Genomic DNA, 14,977 nt, shown 5'->3' with positions numbered 1-14,977 from the left:
AATTACTATAATATTTGCGTGATATTTGTATAATATTGCTAGGAATTAAAAATTATTTTATTAATTCTTATTAAATTTTATTAAATTATTTTTAATAGTATTGTTACCATTGAACTATAACCATACTGGAAGGAGCACTCCACTGTTCTCAAGCGATCCGAGCTGTGTGAGTGAGATAGTTAAACGGGTACCGTGCTATCCTTGTCTGACTAACTGAAGCAATCACGTGACTCGAAATACTATCCACTCTGAAAACATTCACCTTCGTAAGAATTTTAAACACACCGAAATCACAGATTTTTGTGCCGAAATTCTATTTTTGTCAAAAAAGGAGACTTTTAATAAATTATAATTTTCAGAATCAAATACACATATAAAGAGGAAGAAAAGATCTCATCTATTTTTATGTATTACGTATATTAATAATTTCTAAGAAAAATAAGTAAATAATAAAATCGTAATAATTAAACATTATTGTAATGTTGCAGGAGTAGGATCATTCACAACGTTGAGAATTCAAGTTGTTATATTGTTTAATTTTCAGTTCGCAATACATGGTTAAATCTGAAGTACATTGGCCGATATATGTAATTCATGATCTTATATTTTATATTTAAAACCATCTTATTATGTGTGTGACTATATTACTACGTTTACGCGAGCTTTACTTCTGTAGTAACTTACGATAATTCCTTTGCGTAAACGGGATTTTCCTTCGCGTAAACGGGATTTTGTAGTAACTTGCGATAATTTACTCCGCGTAAACGAGTGATATATCGTAAGTTACTACAGAAGTAACGCTCGCGTAAACGTAGTATATCTTGAGATGCTATGTTGAAATATTCCGATATATTAAAATAATTTGAAGATGATTTTAAGTATAAAATCAGACTATAAATATTGGTCTAGGAATATATATAGTAAATAATATATTAGGTGTATAAGTTAAAATTTTTTCAAAAAACGTTATACATGTGACGGAGAAGTCTAAATTTAGAAGACGCTCATATATATAACATAATACTTAAATCTCTTTGAACAGAAAAGTAAAGAAAACTCTCTCTCTCTCTCTCTCTCTATATATATATATAGTGATAGTATATTAATTAATATGTGTATATATATATATATATATATATATATATATATCCCGCACAGCACATAATATTGCAAAATTATTGCAGCAATATTATTTTTCCATTGCAATATTACAATGAAGTCGACTCAACTATCCATAAAGAAAATAATGATACTAGCACAAATAACTATAAATTAATAACTTTAAGTAAAAATGTAGAAAATGCAGTTCCATTAAGGATTACAGAAGATGCATCGATACCAACAATAAATGAAAAATTAAGTGCGAATATTATAGAAAATGATAAGTATGTGTTTTTAATATCTCACAATATTATTTTATATATTTTTTAAGAATATTATATATTTAATTACTTATTTATTTATAGTTCTTTTGACCAGCAAACATCTGTTTTTGATCAAACAAGTTGTGCAAGTTGTACATCGCAAAATGTTTATGAGGTTGAAATACAATGCTCGTTGACAATTTTAAATAAAGCCACCGGTGATTCATGTACAAAAAATGTAAATAATGAAAATGCAGCACCATCTCTACAACAAGCGACTACTTCTGAAAATAAAATTGGGTAAATGTTATATATTATTATTATTTTATAAAAATATAATATTTGTATTATATTTATTTTGAATAAACTTTAAATTATTTAACTTTTTTAATAACTTTTATAATTAACATTTGTTTTTATTTACCTTATTTTTAACTGTACCAATATACTGTAATTTATATACTTTTTATTTTTGTAGATCTGAAAATGTAATATTGCAATTAAAGAAGGCATTGGCGAGTGAAAGAGAACAAAATAAATTTATTCAGAAAACAAATAAATTACTTTAAAAACATATAAAGCGACTGCAAAGAGAGAAAACAGTTACTGTTGAGAAGAAAGTTTATGAAATATTACGAAACGTATTTACACCACAACAAATATACAAGATTATAAATCCGCAGAAAAAAATAGTGAAATGGGGAATAGAAGACATCGCTTCAGCCATTGCATTGAGAAGTGTGAGCCCGAAAGCTTATAGATATCTTAAAAAAAATAACTATCCTCTACCCGGGTTATCTACGCTTCGTAATTGGGCATCTCGTTTGGATTTGGCCGAAGGTGTTTTAATAGAAATTTTGGCTCTCATGAAACGCAAAGCAGATTCCTTTTTAGATTTTGCAAAAATTGTTGTTATCTGTTTTGATGAAATATATATATCACACAAAGTTGAGATTGACAGAAAAACTGAGCAAGCAGTTGGTCCTCACAAAACATGTCAAATTGGCATTGCTCGTGGCTTATTTAGTAAGTGGAAGTAGCCAATTTATTACAGTTACGATCAAGCTCTCAATTCGTCTATCATTAATGAAGTCATTACAAAATTATACGATGCGGGTTATACTGTAGTCGCAGTAACCACGGATCTAGGCCCATCTAACAGCAAAACTTGGAAAGATATGAATGTCGGAATTGATAAAGAACAAAAATGTAATTTTACACATCCAAGTAACGATAATCTAAAGTATTTGTTTTTGCTGATGGACCTCATTTGCTCAAACTTATTAGAAATCATTACTTTGACAGAGGATTTTTGATAAACGATAAACATATCAGCAAAACATGTATAGAAAGAATGCTGTCAATAAATTGCAAGGATTTAAAAGTTATATGTTTAAAGTAACTGAAGCTGATCTTAATGTTGCTAGTCAAGCAAGACAAAAAATGTCAACGGCTGCAAAACTTTTTTCTCAAACAACAGCTCGAGCTATAGGATGGTGTGGAGAGCAAGGTTTTCTTTACAAAGAAGAAGCTTGGAAAGAAACTGCTGAACTTGTTCAACTTGTCAACGATTGGTTTGATTTATTCAATAGCAAAAGTACATATATGAAAGAGATCCTAAGAAGAAACCTTATGGACTTAATTTAGACTATCAGAATAACTTATTGAATGCAATGACTAATTTCATGTATGAAATGAGAGTTGGTGGTCACAAGAATTTGTTACCTTTTCAAAAAGGTGTAATATTAAATAATACCTCTCTTCAAGAGTTCCTACCTTATCTTCAACAAAAATATAGAAGAAATGACTTCAACTTAACTTACATTTTGACAAACAGACTTACGCAAGATTGTTTAGAAAATTTATTTTCTTTTCTTCGGGCAATGGGAGCAGCAAATGATCAACCTTCTGCATTAAACCTTCGATACAGATTACGTTGGTATCTATTAGGCAAGCATGCATTTGACATGCTTTCTAATGCTATAAATACTGAAGTTGATGGAGATGAAAGCAATTTGATTAATTTTAACGACACAGAAGATTCATTAATAGCAGCAGCTTTTGATGTAGGCCAAAAAGAGTATCCTAATCCAGCGGTTGATGAAGAATTAATTAATACATTTCAGAATGAAGAGTTTATAAATAATGATGTAAATGAGTTTTAGAGCGATATGGGTATGTACGAACAGATGAATTGAAACTAATAATCTGCGATTACAAATGCGTATTAATAATATAATTATACAAATTTAGTGTTTTTTTTCTAACAATGAATTTTAAAATAGTTTACTTTATTCTGTAACTTAGTATATAATGAAGAGCTTGTATTTAGTATTGTGTATAGTCAAAATGTTACTATAAAAAAAGAAAAAAAGTACTTGAAAATATTTCAAATTTTTTTTATTTTTTTTTGTGTATATTTGTAATTTTGGTACATTTCTTAAATAATAAACTTAGGTATTCAATTCTCATAATAAATAAAGGAAACATCCGTATCTTTTTGTGATCGCAATATGTAAGTATGAAACTTTATTACTGGTTTCGTCATTTAAACGAAAGGAATTAATAAATAAATTAAAAAAATTTATTTATTTTTTTTTTACCTTTAACCCATTCCTGAAATTTCTAATAAAAATATATAAATATCACAAAAAATATATATGACCATAAAATTATTTATTTTTTTATATTTAATTTGAATGTTTTTTTCCCATTTTATTTCTACACTTTTTTGTGATTACATAAAACTCGAAATTCAACAAGGTGCACGCGATTTACAAACTTTATAAAATTATTTATTTATTATGAGAAACGTTTAATATATATTTCTTTTGACGTTAATATTTTTATGAGTATTGGAACGTTTTTTTTTTCAGGATGTTTTCGATACTCATATATTTTTTAAATTTTAATATTATTGTTTTTCTGGTATTCTTTATTTTTAGATATTCCAGAAAATGAAGAAACCCTTATACAAGAGATTATTGAAACTGAAGGTTTAAAATATATTGCTGGTTACGTTGCTCGTAAATTTAAAATAAAATATCCTTTCTTAGGTGATGAGACAAGAAGATTAGAACTCAATAATGACCATTTTGATTGGATTCAATTCCTTTCTAATGGTTATCTCACTTATCCTAGTGATGACTTAATTAATGTAGCGAACATTATGGAAAAACAGTTTGTTCTTTTTCATGGCGAGTTCGGCTTAAGTAAAGAAACATTTATATTTCAAAAAGTCACTAACTTAGTCAAACAACAAATAAATGATAGATTTATTGTACCTGAAGATGTAATATTGTGCCTGGTTCGTACACGTACTTACATTAGATTAAGAGAAATTAACAAAAAAATGATCTCTGATATTAATAATAACCATAAGAAAAAGAAAGTCGTAAAATTTATACATTAATATTTTGCAACATTTTTCTAATAAATTTTATAAAAAAACATTTAGTAAATTTACTTTTATTTATTTATCTATACTTTTTTTCAAAATGCCTAAATGGCTTCATAATGTACATTATTATTAACTAACAATTTGAATCATTTTTACTTAATAAACTGATAATGATATTTTTCAATTAAATTAATTTATTAATTATCCTTTCATCATTAAAATTAATTCCACGTTTGAAATACCGCGAACTTAGGAGCAAAATGTTGATTGGCTAATATACCAATATGGCTGGTCGTTTGTTCCACAACACTGATTCGCTAACCACATTAGCGTGCGCAAGAGCACACCTTGTTTCCTTCCACCATGACTAGTTATAAGTTCACGTTGGAGAGAAAAGGAGAAAAGATAAACCGTGCAAGAAGTTCAGCTAAAACGAACAGGCCTATTAATAACCTCGAATAATAAAAGATTCGTAACTTGATCAGAACTCATCCAAAATGTAACATCTAGTAAATTTTGCTGCAAAATGGCTGCACTAATCAGGAAGTGAACGTTAGGTTTCCAGACTCTTCTTTGGGTTGCGTTCCAAAATTCACTCTGGGTAACTAAAATCTATAGTTTACGTCACGTACACTGTAGCATTTTAGTTAACTAGAGTGAATTTTGGAACGCAGCTTTGAGGGTCTCGTAGTAAAATAACGAGTCAATGGGTGCGTTCAGCCGATACTCCGCTAGCCTAGCAATCGTGAGCAGTCGCTCGTTTTCGCTCGTTTCCTCTCTTTTGACCCAATGGATTAAAAGGAGAGGAAACGAGCGAAAACGAGCGACTGCTCACGATTGCTAGGCTAGCGGAGTATCGGCTGAACGCACCCAATTTCACACTGCCCATGAAAACCTACCTTTATACTGTGACGGAAGGACGGAACGTTTGTTCGGTTTGTCATGGGAATTGTAGAATTGTCAAAGCATGAAAACGAAATAATTCCCAATTACTTAACACATGTGGCATTCCGAGTTGTCGCAATTATTGTCATGAATGAATGTTAAAAATGCTCCGAGAATGTTTTGATTACATTGTCTTTGAGGTTAGAAATGAAGTATCAAAAAGCGTTATCACATAATAACATTAGTGTTATTAGTATTATTTCAACGAGAGTTTGTTTTGCGTACTCGCTAACAAAATTTCGAATAAGGTCAAACGTCTTGGGTGGAAATTAAGTCGGCATTTTATGGAAACATGTTAGTCGACGAATAAGTCAACACGAATACGAGAAATAGATCAAGGTAAACGCCTGTGATATTTTTACATCTTTTTTGAAAACACCTGATTGTTGATGTTATTGAACAGCGAAAAACAACGCGGAATTTTATTTGTAATTAACAGCAGAATTACAGAGTTACAATATGCTGAAAACTTTTAAATGCCTTCAATGTGACTCGACCTTTGATCGTGCCTCGCAATTGGACTATCACCGTCGAAGTTTACATCTAGGAGAGAGGTCCCAGATATGCCAAATATGTGGAAAAGGTTTCTTTCGGAAGGCAGACTTGCGCACCCACTTGAACATTCATCTGGGAACAAATTTTCATATTTGCGAAATCTGTGGAAGGAAGTTCAGTCATATATCAAATCTTATAAGACACTGTAGAATGCATACAGGTGAGATATATATAAATATAATAATATATTAATTATAATAATAAAAAATAAAATAAGAATTATTTACGTGCTGCAAATAAAGTTGATAACCTGAAAGTTTTATAAATATCTTTATTTATTTCATATACAGGAATTAAACCATATCCGTGTTCAATTTGTGATAAGAATTTCACGCAGATGTCTTCGCTAGCAAGGCATACACAAATGATACATGGGATACCAAAGGAAGTTGCACAGCAGTATTATAATTCTAGTCTTATTAGCAATAAATCACGAATCAACAGTCATGCATCGAAAGAAAACAAGGTGATGAATCATTGTTTTTTTTTATCATAGTTTCCCTAATTATTTACAAAAAGACCCCACTCGCCAATGACCTTGACCTTGACATATGTTGTCAAGGTCACCCTCCTGAGTGACCTTTAGAAGTTTTTAGCCGGCGGTCGCTTTTTATTAAAAAGTTATTAACAAAAAAAAGTTTGGCGATCGCACCGATTTCAATGACCTTGATATATGTTGTCAAGGTCATGACCCCGAGTGACCTTCAGAAGGTTTTAGCCGTCGCTCGCTATTTATTAAAAAGTTATTAACAAAAAAAGTTTGGAAAATATAGCATATATATTTGCATATATAGGTTAGTTGACGCGCTTTAAACACTTAAATACTTTTAAAGCGTGTCACTAATCTACATAGGTATGATTTACTGCTTTAAATGTTGTGTTTTGGTAAAGCAGCGATTTTTTTGCAAAATAAAGTATTTTCTGCTTTAACAAAAAGACCTCAATTTATCAACAATTTACTGCTTTAAATGTTGTGTTTTGGTAAAGCAGCGACTTTCTCGCAAAATAAAGTATTCTCTGCTTTAAAAAAAAGCGTAATATTAGTCGTTTATGCCTTCCAATACTCAAAATAGCTGCTACATTTTCCAAACTTTTTTTGTTAATAACTTTTTATCGAATAGCGACCGCCGGCTAAAAACTTCTGAAGGTCACTCAGGAGGGTGACCTTGACAACATATGTCAAGATCAAGGTCATCGGCAGGTGGGGTCTTTTTGTAAATAATTACCATAGTTTCAATTAATATTTCCTCTGTGTTATATTACTATTATGTTGTAAGAAAACAACAATTGATCGCTAAGCAATTTTTGCTATTGCAAATTTCAGTAATTATATTATACAGGATGTTTTGTTTTAAATGATACAGTCGATTATCTCATTAACCGATGATTTTATTGAAAAATGTTTCAGACGAAAATTGCATGGTTTGGAGGGAGACACATGATGAAAATATGGACTTGACCTTGAGTGACCTTTTCAAGGCCTGCTCAATGTAATCGATGTTTTCTTAAACGAAACCCCCCCTAATGTAATATATTATTCTAAAGGGCATAAAATAAGAAAAATTTTGGCGCAAACCAGAGGTCGATACATTGACCTGTTCGAGAGTTATTTAGAGTCAAAAATTGGCTTTTTGAAAATTTGACCCTAAATAACTCCTAAACGGATCAACGTATCGATCTTTGTTTTGCGCCAAAAAATTTCTTTCTTCATATCCTTTTAAACGATATACTACTAATATAGAGAGTTCCATTTAAAACTGTTGAGTTGGAGTCCCCTTGGGGCACTAAAAAATTTTAATTGGAATCTTCTATATTGTAGTATATTGTTTGAAAGGACATAAAATAAGAAATTTTGGTGCAAACCAGAGGTTGATACGTTGACCTGATTTGCGATAAAATTTTTCTTATTTTATGCCCTTTTAAATGATATACTACATTAGAGGGGGTTTCGTTTAAGAAAACATAGATTACATTGACCTGGCCTTGAAAAGGTCACTCAAGGTCAAGTCCATATTTTCATCATGTGTCCCCCTCCAAACCATACAACTTTCGTCTGAAACATTTTTCAATAAAATTATCGGTTGACGAGATAATCGACTGTATTATTTAAAGCTAAACCCTGTATAGAGCACCAGCACTAATGACCTTGATATGTGTTGTCATGATTGAAAAAGGTTTTAGTCAGCGCTTGTTAAAAAGTTATTAACAAATAAAATTACACAAATGTGCGTTTAATGTTATAAATTAAACTTACAATTAGTATAAATATTACATTTGCATATTTAATTAAATTCCTGGACAGGAAAGCGGAAAAATTTATAATCTAACAAACTTAATATTAATTCGAAATTAGAAATAGGTTTGGTTTCGGTTAGGTTTTGTTTAGGATTTAGATACCTCTATTTAAAAACTCTTGCAAAACTATAGAAAGTATTATTTCCAATATAAAAAATATTCTGAGAACATTGTATTATACATTGTATTATAGAGCGCAGCAATTATAAGAAAATATTGGTTAAATTTAGACTTTTTAAACTACCGATTAAATTGATAATATTTTCCATTAAGTATATCTAATGTGTTTATGTATTGTTGTGGATTTTTTCAGACAATAGATAATAATGTAGAAAGTAAATTTCGTGAGACATCTCATATGGAGCCGAAATATACTAACCAGAATACTACTAGAGATTCAGATGTAAAAAGTGAGATAATTTCCGATCAACGCGACGTTGATATGGGCAATAAAGCATGTTTATTCGAGACTGTTATTTGTGTCACATCTAAGCAGGTAAATACCTGATATTTTAGATTTAGTCATTGTAATATGAATATAAATATCTAATATAAAATGTATGAAAAGTTTGAAGAAAGTAATTTAGCAGAAAATGAGAGTACAAATCGATTGCCGCAAGATCATTTTGCCGAAATTGAGGAAAGATTTGGAGCTACTGATTTATCGACGAATAATACTATCATTTCAAATTCTTCTCAAGATGTAGTTAATAATTATGAACAAATACAATCCAAGGACAGTATTACGTATTTACATCAATTGGATAAAAATATTTTTGCCTTCTTACCTCGAGATAGAAAACCTAGTACTGAATCAGAAACTCAAAGTAACGAAAACATTTTGAGATTAAATGGCTCAGATATATGTATATCCCGAGAGGTCTGTAAAGAATCTTCCATAAGCATCGTGAGAAATTCATTAAATATGGAAACAAATCTACAAACCTGTAATTCCAGTGAAGTTTTAATGGACCAAAAACTTCTACATAAACAAATAAGTAAAGAAATTATTAGTGAAAATAGAAAATATAATAAACCATTAAGCGATGATGACAATCAGTTGTATATAGAATTCTCTAATTCAGGAATGTTGAAATTTGATGAGCCTCGATATTGTAATAATATCAGTTTAGCTAATGTGAATGTTAATCATACCACAAAGTCTCATCATTCTGAAAATATCGCTGCTAACGAAGTATGTACTCCCGACGCTATGCAAAATCAGGAGGGCTTGCTGCACAATAAGGAAAATCTAGAAAATTTCAACAACGCCTGTAACAGTGAAGAACCAATGTTGCGTTTAGTACAGACAGAGACTGGTGAGCAATTTTATGAATTTATAATAAGCAATTTGGTAGAAAAAATGCAAAACGCTTCATGTACAAAAGATCTCGAAGATACAGTAGAAGATCCATCAAATACCTTTAGAGATAATCAAAAGATCAATTCAAATTCAAAAGAAAGTGAGAAAAGCGATCAGATAGAACATCAACAAGCTCTGGACGGCCTTATTGATATAAATAACGAATTTAATTATACACAATTTGATTTTCATAGAGAGGAAAACAGTTATGCTGTCCTAAGCCATGGTGAATCAGAACATTTCCAACAGAATTCAAAGGGCAACGAGTGTGTAAGTAACATGCAGGAAAAAAATATGCAGGTCTACAATTCTGGAAACTTAGAATTATTGGAGAACGAATCGCATGTAGATTTTGACAAATATGTCGAAACTAATCTCGAGGCATTTGAAAGGCTGAATTATGAGAATTGCAACGAAAGGTTTTTGGAATTCGTGGAGGTTGCTGATATCGGCATAGAATCCTCAGGGTATAAAGAACTCTCGATGGTACGTTTAATTCAAAATGACGGTGAACAGCTGTTGGAGCTGTTTCAAGATTCTCAGGCTGAGCAGGAAGTGAATCGAGATTTCGCACAAGCTAATAATTTCAAAGACTGTTCGAATATTTTGCAAGATAGTAATAAAATAGTTGACTGTCCCAAAAGTAAATCAGACTTCTTCATGTACGTCGAGGATAATGTGCCATTAGGAGAAAATGTAAATAGCAAGCGAGGCATAGAGAATACTGAAGGATGTACAGACAGTGGTAGCCATTTGCCTACTGACGTAACGACTGGTGAAAGTGCAGGTAACAAGAACTGTATCAAAACATCAGAAGAATTAAAAAAATTGAAAACAATTTCAAAAAAATTCCAATGCTTGGTATGCAAAAAAGCATTCTCGACAGCATATAATTATAAACAACATATCGGAATACACTTTACCGATCAGCAAAAATTTCATTGTAAAGATTGCGGGGTGTCCTTTGCTTGGAAATCTACTTTGAATAAGCATGTCACAAACAATCACAGCTCGGACGGTCCGCAAAAGTTCGTCTGTGAGATTTGTCCGAAAGTCTACAGCACCTTATCACAAGTAAACGTAAGTCTCAGTAATTAATAATAATTTATAATCAGTATAAATACCATTACGCCTTACACTACTACTTAAGAATTTTGTGGACTACTGATTGGTCATTATTAACGCAGACGACATATATTTGTTCTATCTTATACATATATTCTTCAAAATAATCTCTCCTCGCCGTAATGCACTTCTACTACCGTTGGCCACAATAAAGGATTTGCATCGCAGTTGTGTAGTCGGCGCAAAACAGTTTGGGTCACAGATGCGTAAATTGGCATAAGATATTCACATATCGTTAACTGTAACAATAGGATGAAGATGATTTCTAGGTGGATTGTAGCAAGCACAGTTGATGCAAGTACAGTTAACAAGGAACAATATGTGAATATCCTATGCCAATTTACGCATCTGTGACCCAAACCCGCGGAAATATTTCTGTATGAAACAAAATCACGTAATGACTTTAAAATATCTCTCTAAAAAACTAAATAATTTTTAATAATAAGAGAAATAGGATATTCACTGTTACGATATTCAATCAAATTAGAATCAAAGCCATACGGTCCAAGCTTAGATCTTTGACAGCCTTATATTAATTTCCGTGTGTATATATGGGGCATTCCATGCCAAATCGACCTGGGTTTGACCCTCGACCTCTCGGATTTGGTCGGCGATTTTTTGTTATTCCAACTCTAAAATGCACTCAGATTTTTTTTTAGATTTTTTTTGTAAAATTGATTTAGTTATAATTTTTTAAACCGACATATCAATGGCCACAATTTAAAAATCTAAAAAATTTTTCAAAAATCCAGTGTCAGTTATCAAAATTTTTAAGCTTTGATCCAAAGTGAGCCGGCGTTTGCTTCTAATTTTTTCGAGGAAATATGATCACTGTAAATATGACATATGGTTCTCATACAGGAGCATGTAAAGAGGGACCATTTAAAGCAGCGTAATCATGTTTGCCTGCACTGCGGCAAGTCTTTCTTCAAAAGATTCGACCTAAAGACTCACAGTAGAACGCACACAAATGAACGTCCATATGTGTGTCGCGTTTGCGGCAAGAGGTTTCATCATCAGAGTCATATTATTCGTCACGAGCGCACGCATTCAGGCGAACGGCCGTATGTTTGTGACATTTGCCAAAGGACCTTTACGCAACCCAGTTCGTTGAAGGCACATAAGCAGAAGCACCAGCAGACCCGGATGGATTTTCTGGATTACCAGATCGATGAGGATGATCCTACTGCACCGGCGACGCTATAAGACATGTGATGAGATAAATGTTAACGCGATATGTTTCGTTTGGCGTGGGAACAAGGCAGTGGATGTATAATGCCAGTAATAATCAGTCCTACAATTTCTATTTTATCAGCATTGTTATGGTCATGTTGTTATCTTTTTAACTAAAACTGTTTTTTAAAAACTGGAACAGTGTCTGTACTTATTTATTCGCATTGAAACATAGCATATAATAGATAATCGCAAAGTTCGTAAGATTTTGCAAGTACAATTGATATATCCTTTTTTTGTATCAAACGTTTTAAAAGCGACTCCGATGATAAGGCCACATGGTCTCACAGATGTATATCGATATATGTATACATATGTCGATAGGCCGTGCTTTCGCAGTCTCTATACGTACTGGCTGTCTGTAATACCTATACTCGTTTTTAACAATATTTGCTTCGTATAAAAATTCTACAGCTTGATGTTACAAAATGAGGGTGCAGGTCCATTCAGTAGACATCAAGGAATATCATACCGTTTGTAGAATTAGGCTGAGACTCCAAACAAAAAAGTTTAACGAAAAGTACGATTACTTGAATGTAATGTACGTACATTATCGTACTTTTCGTTTAACTTTTTACAACTTAACATTACAACTCATTTGTTGGACCATTGAAAGGACCACGCTCATATGAGTAGAACAGCGAAACTCAAGTTCGTGACGTTACCACATTTTCTCGCATGTATAAGAAGCCGGAGTCAAATGAGCACTTACACGATATTTTTAATTATTCCTCGCTTCGACTAATATGGGTATGATATAAGCTTTAACATCATCAAAAAATTAATGAAAATATTTTATGAATACTTAGAATTGATGAATTTGAAGATTTTCTTTTCATCTCTCGACTGACTAGAGAGTACCTGTAGAACCTCCTTAACTGTAATACATCATAATAATCCCGTTACATAAAAAATCCGTCGAGAAATGAAATAAATTAAAAGGAAGTTTAACATCATAAGATTAACATTAATTAATAATTATAGCATTTTTATTATGGAATTTATCCTCTCTATTGATTTAAATCATAGCGGTCGTTTTTACTTTCTTAATATTAATAATTATAGTACACAAATTACATGGAGTTATTAAGAACCCACATCAAGTTGAAAGCCCAAAAAACCGATTAACAAATAGTCGAAATGTATGCGTGATCAAACTATAAATTTAATTAGATAGTTGTTAACAATTAAAACTTTAAAAATAATTATTCGTTTATTGACGAGAAAAATCGTGTTAGAAGGCTGTGAAGCGAACGGCCTTAATCATTGCATGTCAAAAAATTTTCCGAAGTCAACCTATGTAATAGTCAAGTAGTAAAAAATCTATATATTAAGTAAAAATTGAATTCTTTAAAACTGTGACATAAAAAAGTGGTAATTCTCAACAAAAAGTAGACTTACAGTCTTATAAACTCGAATTAGCATCAGCTAAATTCTCAAATTAACGATTGAAGGTCCTATGCTTCAGTTCCAAAAAGCAACTGAACGAGCAAGGACTCAGAAATTTGTCAGTTGGAATTATGGTGATAAATAAAGCTAGAGAAAGTAAGTTATTAATTTAATAATTATCCCTGGTGTGTAAAAATTTGACTGAAAATATAATGAAATTCTACTATCAACTGCCCCCTTTTCGTTATTATTCCATAGATATCATTATGAAAATTTCAGTTTTTAGTTAATTTCAGTTAAATTTAATAACTTTCTTGATATCTAATATTTTAACAAATTTGTCATTATTTTTCAACAATATAATTTAATTTTTCTTATATTTTACAGTATTTACATTAAATTTTATAAAAAAAATTATGATTTATTTTAAAATATATTCAGTAATTTTTTAATAACTCATTTCATTTATCATCAATTTCATAGTACTTTCAGCAAAAAATTTTCATTTAAGTCAATTGAGACAAAATTTCAGTAAAAATTTATTATGTTCAGTAAAATATTTCCATCAGGGTAATAATAATAGTAATAGGACTCTAAGATTTAAAATCAATTTAATATAAGAACGCCATCAAGTCCGAGCTAGGATCTAGTTGTCAAAATGCAACCTCTAAGCTGGACCCCCCACCAGCGCAAATCAAGTTCGCACTAACTAAAAAATTTAGTGCTATTTAGGTGCTAATTAAGTGCCCTAGTTCAAATTTTGATGCTCGAACCGTTTAGCAGGAAATCGTGTAAAAAATGGGAGGTTCAGCTTGCCATTAAGCTGGATCCCCCCCCCATATCAGAAAATGGTCCTACATAGAAAACAAGTACACTATAATTTAGTGCTAATTAAGTGCTAATTAAGTGCTCTAAAATAACGATAAAATAGTGACAGATTATAACATTTATTTAAATATACCACTATACATATATTGAACACAGTATACCGTCGCGGTCGACACAAACACTAAAAAAATTTGCTGCATAAATATATTCGTTACTAAAATGATCGAAAACATATGTATATTATCAAAATATTCCCAAATCTGAGTTTATTTGTAACAGTGAAACAATTACGATAATTAACTTAGACCAGCCGTTGGCGCTGAGCACTAAGTTCCGTCACCTGATCGTCTACGAATTGCTCGCATGATTATAGTATTAAAGTATTAAAATAATTCTCAGACATTGTACTTTAAAAGAATATCACGATTTGAATTTAGTGCTAGCTGCATAGCGTTGAAATTAATTAGTTTATTCGCGGCG

General features: G+C 31.3%; 2 protein-coding genes across 12 annotated transcripts in view; one reads left to right on the top strand and one right to left on the bottom strand.

The window, feature by feature from the left end:
* Positions 1–96, bottom strand: part of LOC143893571 (uncharacterized) — an 8,455-nt gene extending 8,359 nt beyond the window's left edge. The window contains exon 1 of one of the 2 annotated variants that reach the window (XR_013255845.1): positions 1–73. This exon is cut by the window's left edge and continues 731 nt beyond it. The gene's annotated coding sequence lies outside the window, so the exon portion shown is untranslated. The other variant, XM_077399108.1, reaches the window with a different exon arrangement.
* Positions 97–4,222: 4,126 nt separating this feature from the next.
* On the top strand, positions 4,223–13,899 carry LOC143893567 (uncharacterized). Of its 10 annotated transcripts, none has more exons than XM_077399103.1 (7): positions 4,223–5,699; positions 6,160–6,424; positions 6,555–6,730; positions 8,873–9,055; positions 9,128–9,557; positions 9,645–11,002; positions 11,909–13,899. In XM_077399103.1, exons 1-7 carry the CDS (start codon positions 5,652–5,654, stop codon positions 12,251–12,253), a joined length of 2,805 nt encoding a protein of 934 aa, XP_077255229.1. In that variant the 5' UTR covers positions 4,223–5,651; the 3' UTR covers positions 12,254–13,899. The 10 variants fall into 10 exon arrangements, with proteins under 10 accessions (XP_077255229.1, XP_077255219.1, XP_077255228.1 ...); XM_077399102.1 differs by adding an exon at positions 5,958–6,048 and having other exon boundaries at positions 4,226–5,699; positions 9,128–11,002; XM_077399100.1 differs by adding an exon at positions 5,958–6,048 and having other exon boundaries at positions 4,226–5,699; positions 6,152–6,424; positions 9,128–11,002.
* Positions 13,900–14,977: the final 1,078 nt, after the last annotated feature.

This window comes from Temnothorax americanus, unplaced genomic scaffold (assembly GCF_048541705.1).
Source record: "Temnothorax americanus isolate GAGA-0224 unplaced genomic scaffold, ASM4854170v1 Scaffold121, whole genome shotgun sequence".
Lineage (NCBI taxonomy): Eukaryota > Metazoa > Arthropoda > Insecta > Hymenoptera > Formicidae > Temnothorax > Temnothorax americanus.
This window is presented reverse-complemented; position numbering and strand designations above follow the sequence as displayed.

Bases quoted from the DNA above. Each gene is read 5' to 3' on its own strand.
- LOC143893567 (XM_077399093.1), top strand. From the start codon at position 5,652: ATGAAAACCTACCTTTATACTGTGACGGAAGGACGGAACGTTTGTTCG. The intron at 6,425-6,554 runs GTGAGATATATA...TTTCATATACAG, and splicing joins ACACTGTAGAATGCATACAG to GAATTAAACCATATCCGTGT. The intron at 11,003-11,908 runs GTAAGTCTCAGT...GTTCTCATACAG, and splicing joins GCACCTTATCACAAGTAAAC to GAGCATGTAAAGAGGGACCA.